We start from the raw sequence: 13,158 nt of genomic DNA, 5'->3' as shown, positions 1-13,158 counted from the left end.
TTTTCGTTAATGTAGGAATTCGTTACATTCTGGAATATGAGAATGTCCGGTTTCAGCCAATTGTAAAAGCCGGAACATTGTCGGGGAGAAGTGATTAATTTTGTTGCGGAAACCGGATGGAATATGTTATGTCTAATGTATGTAATCTTGCAGTTACAGAAGGGTGTAATCGCACCGTAGTAGAAAAATGAAGAATCATACGCGGTAACAACTGTTTGCAGTGGCAGGACTAAATATATAGAGAGAAAAGTAGGAACTTCTTCTTCTTATGATGTTGTGATTGTGATGGCGGTTCTCCACGGAGGAATCTAGCATTTTAATATTATGACTGAATGTGTTTGTAACAGCATTCAAAAGTTACATAAGATGGTGGGTAATAGTTTAGGCATAGTAAATTTGTATGCAGCATCTGTTATTGTAAACCTAGAGTAATTTGGTCCAGAGAGGAATTTCTGCAATCAAAATATTAAATACAGGATAAGAAAAATGAAGTAGTTTCAAAAACCAAGTGAAATGACTCAAGATAATTCCAACTTATGAAATTTTTGTCATAATGCCTACAAATTCACATGAATTGTTTAAAAATTATTTTATTAACAAAAATAAAACTACTTTTACATGATTTTTAGAATATAATATTTTCTTTTCATAAGAGGTATATACATCATAGAGATTTTTCCTTATTTTAGTTTTCTTAATATTGGGGAAATTCTGAACAAGCACCCCTTTTTTTTTTTTTTTTTTTTTAAATTAGGATTTATGCTGTGTAATAAAATGCAAAGTGAATGAATAGACGTCATTGTGCACTTGTCCACAAAGGTTACATTGCCACGGGTTTTCAGAGTGATGAAGTCCCATGTGCATCACGTAGAGACCATTGTCGAAAAACAAAACATTACAGTGGTTGCAAAAAAAACACTGGTTGGTTATGGTCGCAACATCTTTTAAGCTGACGGGACCAGATGCTGTCAAAGGAGAAAGGACCTGATTTGTGTGGTTACCTTTCAAGCTTTCGATACTCTGGATATTATAGGAAGAATTATGTGAATTCTGTATAATATGTGGCCCCATACTTGAGACGGTCGGTGCAAAAGAGGTTGATATAGATTGGTGAGGAAATAACAGATGAGGTAAGTTAACAGTTACTGGATTGGTATCTGTCACGGAATTGGCTGTGGGTAATGGAATTGTGTATTCGTACTGACGAATTTCAGACATGTCCTCATTCAACTCAATTTTGATGCTTGGGGTACTGGAACCACTATGGATGGAAATTTCGTCTGTAACATCATGGATGCTCTTGGGGCTCTGGGTGACTTCTTGCTCGGGTGATAAGGAGTATGTGATAGGAACTGATTGTTGGGTTTGCTGCTGATGCGAGGAACTCGGTGAAACAGACACATCCAACTGACTGGAAGAAGTGGAGCTATTTGCTGCTTTCTCAGAATCGCCGAGTTTGTGTTTGTGGATGTGGTGTTTTTTAAGATCACTCTTGCGCTTGGCTGCATAGTGGCAGTACTCGCAAGCATAGGGACGGTCATTGGAATGGACGACAGAGTGGCTGACTAACCGGCTGTAATAGTGCGTTGTGAATGAACAGTGTTCACAATAGAAAGCATTATCTTTCCCATCTTCAATGTTAACCACGGATGATTCTTCGGTTTGCATGTTTGCTCTCAATTTCAGATTCTGTAAGGAAACGAAAAAGTGTTATATAATACCAAAATAAGGAGAATAAAATTGGTTTTTCCTATAAAAACAACAAGGATTAACAAGATCTCATGGGACTTGCTAATTCAATCTAGAACGAAAACTGACGAGATCTTACATCACTAGTATTATTAACTAGCAGGGCAAGCTGGCATTACCCAGCACCTTACAAAACAAAACAGAAAAGATTAAGAAGTGTGTGTAAGATCTTTATATTAAAACTTGAACTTGAACTCCTACCTAACTAATATTCCTAGTGAACCAAGCACAAAACAGACCCAAACAATTGCACTTAAGGGAACAACGAGGATACTAAAAAGAGCTCTTGGTTGGTTGCAATAAAAAGCAGTGCAATGTTGACAGCTGATTTGGCTATCCAATACCCAATGTTACAATCTTCAAAGGAAGAAAATTTAAAAAACAAATTGGAATAGAGATCAAGTGTAAGCTTCAGGAAGGGGCCCACTTGATTTCTGAGAACTTTGAAGTAAAATGAAACAGAACGGAACATATACTAGAAATAACAGTTAGAAATAAGTCATACGTCATCTACTTCTTTGACGATGCAATTCTTACAGCTATACACCTAGAAAACATAGCTATTAAACCTGACATGGGACAAGAGAGAGAAAGAAGCAACCTTAGTAGAAGTTAGTGTCCCCAATGATGCTGGGTTAAACAGAGCTGAGAGGGGAAAAAGATAAACGAAATACGAAGATTTTATGAAAAGAAATTGGAATCTAAGGAAGATCTCCATCATTCCAGTAATTATAGGAGCAATTGAACTCACCAAAAAGAATTTCAAAAACCCAGTGAACCAAGTGAAGGAAAGACTTAAACAATCGCACTTAAAGGGAGTGGGTAAATTTTAAAAAGATCTTTTGTTTTAAATTTGAGATAGCGGGTGAATGCCTGCCATCCAATAGGCTGCTTCATTCTCAGTTTTAAAAAAATAAGAAGAAAACCGTAAAAAAAAAAAAAAAAAAAGACAACAGTTGCCTTTTATATAAAAGATAAGAGTATGGTGACAAGAAAAAACAACCAGAAAATAAACTTAAAACTGATTGCAATATTTAATCAGTGATTTTTCTCACAATAATGGAAGAAAATAGTTGTTTTGTCAATGACAAATAGATGTTCTTAATGAAGGCTTATTTTAATAATAGCAAAAGCAAAAAGGCTTTGATATTCCTCAGCTATTTGTCTTCCTGATAATATTGGAATAAGATGATTGCATGCTTATAACAAGTTTTGTTGTTGATGATAGTTTTGTTGTTGATGATAGTTTTGTTGTTGATGATAGTTTTGTTGTTGATGATAGTTTTGTTGTTGATGATAGTTCTGTTGTTGATGATAGTTCTGTTGTTAATAATAGTTTTGTTTAAGCTTTTGATGAGAGCATAATAATATTGATGCTTTGGTGCTCTCAAGTCATTTGTTCGTCAGATAATATTTATGAGTTCATTTATGCAAAAATGGTGGTTAAAAGAATCACAATAATACAGAAAAATGGAATCATGTATTTTCCTATAAAAAGAATGAGAACTGATAAGATCTCACGAGATTTGCTAACACAACATTGTATAGAAAACATTCGCTTAGCCACAAAAAATTAACCATTCCACTGTGTATATGTGCTGTCTCTTCCAAGGACTGAGCCTCATTTAGAAGCTGCAAGAAAGCTATTTCATGCTCATAACATTATGTACTTAAAATAAAATGACACAAGATCTTTTGAAATAGGGGTGATTTATTCATCTCAACATGCTGATAGTTTATTCGAGCAGCAAGCCAAAGACAAGGAGCAAATAAAAAGAAAGCAAATAAAAAGAAAGCAAATAAAAAGAAAGCAAATAAAGAGTGCAAATATAAAGAGAGCAAATAAAAAAGGAGCAAAATAAAAAAGGAGCAAATAAAAAGAAAGCAAATAAAAAAGCAATAAAAAAGCAAAAAAGGCAAATAAAAAGAAAGCAAATAAAAAGAGAGCAAATAAAAAAGAGAGCAAATAAAAAAGAGAGCAAATAAAAAAGAGAGCAAATAAAAAAGGAGCAAATAAAAAGAAAGCAAATAAAAAGAAAGCAAATAAAAAAGAGAGCAAATAAAAAAGAGAGCAAATAAAAAAGAGAGCAAATAAAAAAGAGAGCAAATAAAAAAGAGAGCAAATAAAAAGAAAGCAAATAAAAAGAAAGCAAATAAAAAGAAAGCAAATAAAAAAGAGAGCAAATAAAAAAGAGAGCAAATAAAAAAGAGAGCAAATAAAAAGAAAGCAAATAAAAAGAAAGCAAATAAAAAGAAAGCAAATAAAAAAGAGAGCAAATAAAAAAGAGAGCAAATAAAAAAGAGAGCAAATAAAAAAGAGAGCAAATAAAAAAGAGAGCAAATAAAAAGAAAGCAAATAAAAAAGAGAGCAAATAAAAAAGAGAGCAAATAAAAAGAGAGCAAATAAAAAAGAAAGCAAATAAAAAGAAAGCAAATAAAAAGAAAGCAAATAAAAAAGAGAGCAAATAAAAAAGAGAGCAAATAAAAAAGAGAGCAAATAAAAAGAAAGCAAATAAAAAGAAAGCAAATAAAAAGAAAGCAAATAAAAAAGAGAGCAAATAAAAAAGAGAGCAAATAAAAAAGAGAGCAAATAAAAAAGAGAGCAAATAAAAAAGAGAGCAAATAAAAAAGAGAGCAAATAAAAAAGAGAGCAAATAAAAAAGAGAGCAAATAAAAAAGGAGCAAATAAAAAGAAAGCAAATAAAAAGAAAGCAAATAAAAAGAGAGCAAATAAAAAAGAGAGCAAATAAAAAAGAGAGCAAATAAAAAAGAGAGCAAATAAAAAAGAGAGCAAATAAAAAAGAGAGCAAATAAAAAAGGAGCAAATAAAAAGAAAGCAAATAAAAAGAAAGCAAATAAAAAGAGAGCAAATAAAAAAGAGAGCAAATAAAAAAGAGAGCAAATAAAAAAGAGAGCAAATAAAAAAGAGAGCAAATAAAAAAGAGAGCAAATAAAAAAGAGAGCAAATAAAAAAGAGAGCAAATAAAAAAGGAGCAAATAAAAAGAAAGCAAATAAAAAGAAAGCAAATAAAAAGAGAGCAAATAAAAAAGAGAGCAAATAAAAAAGAGAGCAAATAAAAAAGAGAGCAAATAAAAAGAGAGCAAATAAAAAAGAGAGCAAATAAAAAGAAAGCAAATAAAAAGAGAGCAAATAAAAAGAGAGCAAATAAAAAAGGAGCAAATAAAAAGAAAGCAAATAAAAAGAGCAAATAACAAGAGAGCAAATAAAGAAAGCACATAAAAGAAAAAAAGAAAGAAAGTAAAAAGAAAGCAAAGAAAGAAAGCAAATAAAAAGAGAGCAAATAAAAAGAGAGCAAATAAAAAGAAAGCAAATAAAAAGAGAGCAAATAAAAAGAGAGCAAATAAAAAGAGAGCAAATAAAAAGACAGCAAATAAAGAAAGCAAATTAAAAGAAAGCAAATAAGGAAAGAAAGTAAAAAGAAAGCATACAAAAAGAGATCAAACAAAAAGGAAGCAAAGGAACATAGAGCAAATAGAAAGAAAGCAAAGGAAAATAGAACAAATAAAAAAGTAGCAATAAAGAAGAAAGCAAATAAAAAAAGCAAATACAAAAGTCAATAAAAAGAAAGTAAATATAAAGTAGCAAATAAAAAGGAAGCAAATAAAAAGAAAGAAAATAAAAATAAAGCAAATAAAAAAGAAACAAATAAAACGAGAGCAAATAAAAAGAAAGAAAGTAAAAAGAAAGCAAAGAAAGAAAGTAAATAAAAAGAAAGCAAATAAAAAGAAAGCAAAGAAATAAAGTAAATAAAAAGAAAGCAAATAAAAAGAAAGCAAAGAAAGAAAGTAAATAAAAAGAAAGAAAGTAAAAAGAAAGCAAAGAAAGAAAGCAAATAAAAAGAAAAGCAAATAAAAAGAAAGCAAATAAAAAAGAAACAAATAAAACGAGAGCAAATAAAAAGTAGAAAATAAAAAGGAAGCAAAAAATAGGGCAAATAAAAAAGAGCAAATAAAGAAAGCAAATTAAAAGAAAGCAAATAAGGAAAGAAAGTAAAAAGAAAGCAAACAAAAAGAGATCAAACAAAAAGGAAGCCAATAAAAAGAGAGCAAATAAAAAGAGTGCAAATAAAAAGAGTGCAAATAAAATAGAGCAAATAAAGAGAGAAAATATAAAGTAGCAAATAAAAAGAAAGCAAATAAAAAGAGGAAATAAAAAGAAAACAAACAAAAAGGAAACAAATAAAGAGTGCAAATAAAAAGAGAACAAACTAGAGAGAATCAATCATTTTTAACTTGATTATGCTACCGATTCATCAAATCTTGTTTCTTTGAATGATCATGTAAAATTCCATCAAAGTTTCACTCTCTCAAACTGCTGCTAAATGTCACTTTTTTTTTTTTTTTTTACATAGGAGTCACCACTTATCAAGGCCCAGAGGCCACTCAAGGATAAGGGTTAATGAGTGTTCAGTAGTCAATGGGATAATATCATAGTAATCATAAGTAGTGGAAATTTGGTAAATTGGATTACTTGAGGGTACGGCTCATCAAGAATTTTGACCTAAGTTCAACTGTTTCCTTTTTTTCAAAGAAACAATGTTTATTTCCCCGAGATGTCACCCACATAACTCATTTATGACTTCTTGTCTAATTTATATCTGTTTACGACTACCTGCGCAAACATATTTAGTTAATATTTGTACTAGTAAATGAGGGGGGGGGAGTCATCATTGGTGAGTGCGGATATGGCTGATAAGCTCAATCTTTGCTTGAAAAGTTCTATTGCAGTGGGAACAGGGAATCATAGCAGATGTTAAGGGTTTCTAAACATTGTCCTTCCTGTCCTTCCTGCACTTCTCTGCAATAACCTTTCGGTAACTTTCATATTTGCAGGCACCGTCATGAACAGCCCACCACTTGGCTCTATCTAAAACTGTCTGCTGCCATGATGACGGATCAACGTTGAAGGGCTTCAGTGATGCCTTCAGGGTGTCTTCAAATCGTTTTCTTTGGCCGCCATAGGAGCACTTGTCATGTTGAAGCTCAACAAACAGAAGCTTTTTGGGTAGTCTGTAGTCTGGCATGCAGGCTACATGACCAGCCCAGCGAAGCTGAACCTTCATCAGTATAGTGGGGATGCTGGACTCCCATCCAGCACGAATGAGAACTTGTGTCTGGTATCCTTTCCTGCCAGCCTATGTCAAGTAGTTTCCTCAGTCTGGTGGTGTGGAAGTGATTTAATTTTCTAGATACTCCACAACTCACATCCATAGAGTAAGGTGGTGAGTATGACAGCTTTATAGACTTTAATCTTTGTTATGGAGGTGATACCTCTTCTGACCCATACATTTGTATGGCAGTGCTTGCTTTAGCGAGTCTAGTGTTGAGTTCATCATCAATGACTACATTGCGGAAGAGCGTATTGCCAAGGTAGGTGAATTTGTTAACTGCATTGAGTCTTTGTCTCCCGATTGAAATGTTGGGTTCTGCATATGGTTTTCTCGGAGCCGGCTGATGCATTACCACAGTCTTCTTGGTATTGATTGTGAGACCAAAATTTTCACAAGCCTCTGAGATTATGTTTGCACTGTGTTGCATGCCTGCCTCAGAGGTAGCGTTAAGGGCACAATCACCAACAAACAGAAGATCATTTACAGTGTCTGATGCAACCCGAGATTTAGCTTGTAGCCTCCTGAGGTTGAAGATTGATCCGTCAAATCTGTACCTGATTCCAATGCCCACATCAGTGTCTCTGAAGGCATCCGTCAGCATCACAGAGAACAGGGTGAGAGCCAAAACACACCCCTGTTTCACTCCATTTGTGACTTTAAAAGGATCAGAGGTCTCCCCACGATCTTGCACTCTGGCTCCCCCCCCACCCTACCCTACAGGATGATCAGATGGTCCTTGTCATTTCGACGGATGAATACACACAGAGTAAATGTACCTACCAATTTCTAAGACTTTGTCATTGGAATTGTGCAGTTTAGTAACTTCTTTTAAAGCATTTCCCTCCAGTTTCCGTCCTAGAAATAGGTTTTGGTATAAGCCTCAACTTTCAGATCATCATGTATTACCTTTTCTCCAACCCTTAAATGGGCATCTACTTCCCAGTCTATCATAGGTTATAAATTTGATAAGATCCATTGATATACCAAGGTCATCTCACATAACCTATATTGACCTTTTGTTTATGACTAGGTGAAGCCATATGTACAGAAATATTTAATTGATATTTGTACCAGTAACCATGCTCATCAGAGTGTCTGGCGCTTCTACACTATTAGAATGAAAATTTTGTAGATAAAGATAAATGGAGTTTTCAGATAAAAAACTATGGTTTCTACTGATTTTTTTGTCAATTCTAATAAATTAAAATGGTAGCTTCCAAATTATGCAGTCGAAATTACCTGAATATTACTGAATTATTAAAAAAAAACAAAAAAACTTTAATGGTGTTAGCAGGTGAAAAATTGCGTCCATCTTGTTTAAATCAAAACGGACAATTATCTCCCTTTTTAACTCTGTGTCTTACAACAGTTTTCATCAAAATCTATTTTTATTTTCTTTAAGAAATAATTTTCTACCTTATGGATTTTCATAATTTTTGGATATAATCATCTTAAAAAATACGAGGAATACGTAGATACCATTGTTTTCATGTGAAATTCAGTTTTACAATTTCTGAAATTTTGTCCCAATAGTGTAGAAGCGCTGAGTATCTTATGTATTAAGTATTTATTTTGTTGTTTGCTGAGTACTTCAAGATTTTGACTGTTTTCATCACTGCAGTTTGTTGTATGGTCTCAATCTTCTTTTTATATAGATGTTATATAGATGTTATATAGAGCGCTGCTGCAGGATGCCAAGTAACCTGAATGATTATTATTATGATTGTTGTTGCATTTGGAAAATAGAATTTTAGGAAATATGTATCGAGAATTTTAACGTAGGAATGTTAAAACAAACATGAATTTTAAAACATTACCGATGGAGGTGACCTGAATGTGACACGTATTAATGACATAATGAGATAGTTAGGAAAGATACGTAGAGTCTTAGTTAGAGTTTGGAGTCAGACTAGGAAAGTCGGACAAGTTAGAATGGAAGATATCGTCTATGTGTTTTGGAAGTTGGAAAAAACACGATTTTAGCATAATGTAGAAATCACATCATCTTGCAGCTTTGATGGGAAATAACGACCCGTGAATAAAGTTATATACAAATATAACTTCAATTTGATGTTTTTTTCTGAAGAAACTTTCAATTATCGACCCACCGAGAGGAAAGAGATTTTTTTTTTTTTTTTTTTTTACACAGTGATCACCACTTATCAAGGCCCGGAAGCCACTCAGGGATAAGGGTTATTGCAAGTACATTACATTAGTGTGGAGATTTGATGAAGAGTTTACTTAAGGGGGCGGTTCATTAGGAATTTGTTAACATTGGACTTGAAGACATCCAAGTTGTAGTCCGGTGGGAAGCAGGCAGACGGAACAGAGTTCCACAGGCGTGCAGTTAAGAAAGAAGCTTTGTTCATGGAATCCGCATTTTGATTTAGGCACAGATATAAAGTGGGGGAAATTTTTCACAGTGGATTCAGCTAGACGGGTGTTTTTCGTGAATGATTGGCGAGGAGGGAACAGAGATTGGAGTTTAGACGAGCACCTGCCATGGAAATAACGATAAAACAAGGATAGGCTCGCAAAGTCTCTTCTGTGGGAGAGAGGTTGCAGGGTAGAGAAAAGGGCATCCCCCACTAAGCCACGAAGTCTATTTTGTACTCTGTCAAGGCAGGATAGGCTGTTTTTAGCAGCTCCTGCCCAGATATGGCAACAGTATTCCATCCTTGGACGATAGGTGTCCAGTGTATGCTATGTATTGCCACATAGTAAATGAATGTTTATATGTGTAACCAATCTCCCGCAGCTGGCCACTTAATGGAAAAGAACATTGCAATAATATTAATTGGATGTATATATACACCACACCCACTAGAAACTAACCGAGACATTTATACATATGTATGCACATACATTTTACACGTATATATATATATGCACCCATGTTATATAAAACAGTATGCAACATAGAGCGCGCAAGACAAACTAAAATAGTTTTGATTCCCTTAAAGCCATTTTTCTAACAGAGGTCATTATACAATCACAAAGCAAGCACTATCCTATTTCTATCGTTTCTGAACATAAAAGAAGTTTGTGTGATATTTAAGCATTCGAGCAACTTAGGATTGTTACGCCAAGAACCACAAAAAGAAACTGATTTTAATTTAGACGGACTGGCATGTTTTTTGCTTTCTTTGCTAAGAATCTTTGTAAAAATAAGCAAGTTTTGGGGGTTTTTTTCCTCGAAACTGAAGGATCAAGATTTGGAGAAATTAAATAATTTGCTGATATATTTCCTTTTCATTGTCTTGAAGGACAAAATTTTATTATAAAAAAAACAAACAGCCAAAACCCTTACTATAAAAAAATTAAAGAAGAAAATTTACGATTTTAAAAGTAAACGTTTTTCTTTTAACTTAACGGAACTTTTTCTTTTTATATCTAACTTAGTTTTTTTTTTATTCCTAAGTCTCAAATAAATAAATAAATACATAAAACTTGATTATTTTTTTTAAAGATTTTTAGGAAAAGAAAAGAAAAAACATCAGGAGCAATTTGTCGTGCCTAAATATCACACAAATAGAGAATCAGCAGGAGCAGCTGTACATTTGTCGTGCCTTGCCGCAGATAAGCAGTAAAACTGGGGTTTTGAATTTCTTAAAATTTAAAACTCCTTTCTTTCTTCAATATAAATAAAACAGTAGATGTGTGTGTGTGTGTGTGTGTGTGTGTGTGTGTGTGTGTGTGTGTGTGTGTGTGTGTGTGTGTGTGTGCGTGCGTGTAAATATGTAACCGATAAACGATATAATATATGTTTGGAGCAACCAACTCTGTTTTCTTTGCCTGCTTTCCACCTGACTACAATATGGTCGTCTTCAAGTTCAACGTAAAAAAGTTCTTGACTAATCATCTCCTTAAGTAATCCAATTTACCAAATTTCCATTACTAACGATTACTACATTTTCCCATTGACTACTGTACACTCATTGACCTTTATCCTCGAGTGGTAATGAGTCCTTTGCAAAAAACAAACAAACAAAAAAAAAACTTCTATTTGTATAAAGAGGTCAACATTTGTCCAGTGTCATCTCAGACTAAAGGGAGATAAGCGATACGATAATGAAATGAAGGAATGAGTTTCGCTGCACACAGCAACGAATGGTGTTTATAAAGGCGTGTGAGAGATTCTAGCAACGTTTCCTACCCTCCCTCCTCTCTTGTTTATTGATTACACAGAGAGAGAGAGGGGGGAGAGGGAGAGAGAGGGGGAGGAGAGAGAGAGAGAGAGAGAGAGAGAGAGAGAGAGTGAGAGTGAGAGAGAGAGAGCGAGCTATAGCGCTTGTAGTAGTAGCAGCAGCATGCAGAAACTCCAAGAAGTAGGAATTTAGCTGAAACAAGCGAAGGCAGAAATGTTAATTCGAAATTTGTTATACAGAGCCATATGAATTTTCCAATATTTGACACTTTATCAGTCTGTGTCAGGAATGGACGCACGAATAGACTCGTAGCGATAAATATCACTGAACAGCATTTTCAATTTGACAAAATGAATTTAAGTTTTTTTTAAAAGTGCTCAAGGTAGAGCTTTATAGATATACTTTATATAAACAACATGAATTGATTTGTGTAGACCATTTTAAAAGTTATATGGCACATATATATATATATAGTTATGAAAATATATGGTAATTAAGCTACACAAAATTTTCTACGTTTGATCCTTGTAAGGGATCGTCAAGCTAAAAGAGTAAATACTGGAAATAGATAAATAAATTATTATATCTTCTTATAACTTTTTATGAGGACACATGAAATAATAATAATAATAATAATAATAATATGATATATATATATATATCAAATCTCTGAAACAGCTACATGGTAAGAAGCTGATGATCCCCGTTTTCTATTTACAAAATTTTAGTTAAGGTTTTCTCTTTTCATCCTTATGTAGTTAAATTCTGTTTTAAAATTGAAGACTTTTGCGAAATCGGTTTATGCAGAAGTCTATTTCTAGTCAACAATTTAAGTGAAGGCTTTTTTTTTTTCATCCATATATAAATGAATTCTTTTTAGAAATCAGATTATGTAGGTGCTTAGTCTGCGATAGGTTAAAATTAATTTTTTTTTATTCTAAGAATCTAAACTGCAATCTTTATTTTTATTTTTGCATTTTTTTATTCAAAGCTTCTTTAGACACACACACACACACACACACACACACACACACACACACACACACACATAGACACTATCCTCGAATGTCTAAGGTCTCTCTGTACAGGGGTTTGTCAGAACAATCTGGCATGAGGATACTTTTTCCATAGAAGTAAACCCTGACCAAATATTCAAAATCACATAGTATTCGCAGCACAAATAAGATCTCCTCAATACGGTTACCCCACAGCTTTTCCGAGGAATGGTGCACCTTCTCCAAGTGATATTACCTCAAGTAATAGCACGAAGCTGGATACTCCACCAGACTAGATAAATTCTTGTCCTGGAATCCAGTAAGACCGAGAGACCAAAATAAAAGATATAATACAATATATGAAAATGGTTAATTGGGGAGAGGAAAATTATGTTCTCAACTTCTTTATTAACTCAGTGTTTGAGAAATAACGAACTTAAATGGAACATTCGAATATCTTTGTATCTCATATAGACTTCAAGTGTTAGCCCCAGGTTGGGTGCCCCTTGATTTATGAGAACTTCAACTGAAGTAAAATAAAACAAAAAAAGAGATATATAAATATATATATATATATATATATATATATATATATATATATATATATATATATACATGCAAACATTATTGGCTACATATGTACATACATGTTTCTGCAGTGCCTCTTTTCAGAGAGACCATGTCATCAGGCCAAATATCATTTTCAAGACCAAATTACAGACTTATTCTTTTTATATAAAGATATAAAAACAATAAGGAGCCAAACCAGAATGAGCAGACATGAATTATCTGTGTTACTCGACAAAATATGCTTAAAAAAAGAATGCTAAGCACACACACACACACGCACACACACACGTATGTATGAATAAATCAAATATAAACAATCAAAGACGTGGAAATATCATCAAACACAATCGCAACTATTCTTCGGATTTTTTTCGGATTTATGTAATCATGCCCAAATTCTTCTTTTCTTTTTAAAGTGACTGAGTTCCTATTTTTCTGATGAGTCAGAAAAAAAATTGACATAATAATTAAGATTGTTTCTGTGCTAAGAAACAGGTGCTGTCAAGAACTGACCATTCCAATATGCTGAAAGAAATAAGCTATCAGATGAACAGCACTTGGACT

General features: G+C 33.2%; 1 protein-coding gene across 6 annotated transcripts in view; it reads right to left on the bottom strand.

Moving 5' to 3' along the window:
* Positions 1-572: 572 nt before the first annotated feature.
* Positions 573-13,158, bottom strand: part of LOC145246820 (uncharacterized) — a 37,587-nt gene continuing 25,001 nt past the window's right edge. For all 6 annotated transcript variants that reach the window (XM_080108652.1, XM_080108651.1, XM_080108647.1 and 3 more), the window contains exon 2: positions 573-1,689. In XM_080108652.1, coding sequence (XP_079964778.1) covers positions 751-1,668 — 918 coding nt within the window. In that variant the 5' untranslated portion in view covers positions 1,669-1,689 and the 3' untranslated portion in view covers positions 573-750. The remainder of the gene's footprint in view (positions 1,690-13,158) is intronic.

Source organism: Euprymna scolopes, chromosome 24, assembly GCF_053919585.1.
Source record: "Euprymna scolopes isolate OS-2025 chromosome 24, ASM5391958v1, whole genome shotgun sequence".
NCBI classification, from domain to species: domain Eukaryota; kingdom Metazoa; phylum Mollusca; class Cephalopoda; order Sepiida; family Sepiolidae; genus Euprymna; species Euprymna scolopes.
The sequence above is the reverse complement of the archived record's forward strand: the minus strand, read 5'-3'. Positions and strand labels throughout refer to the sequence as shown.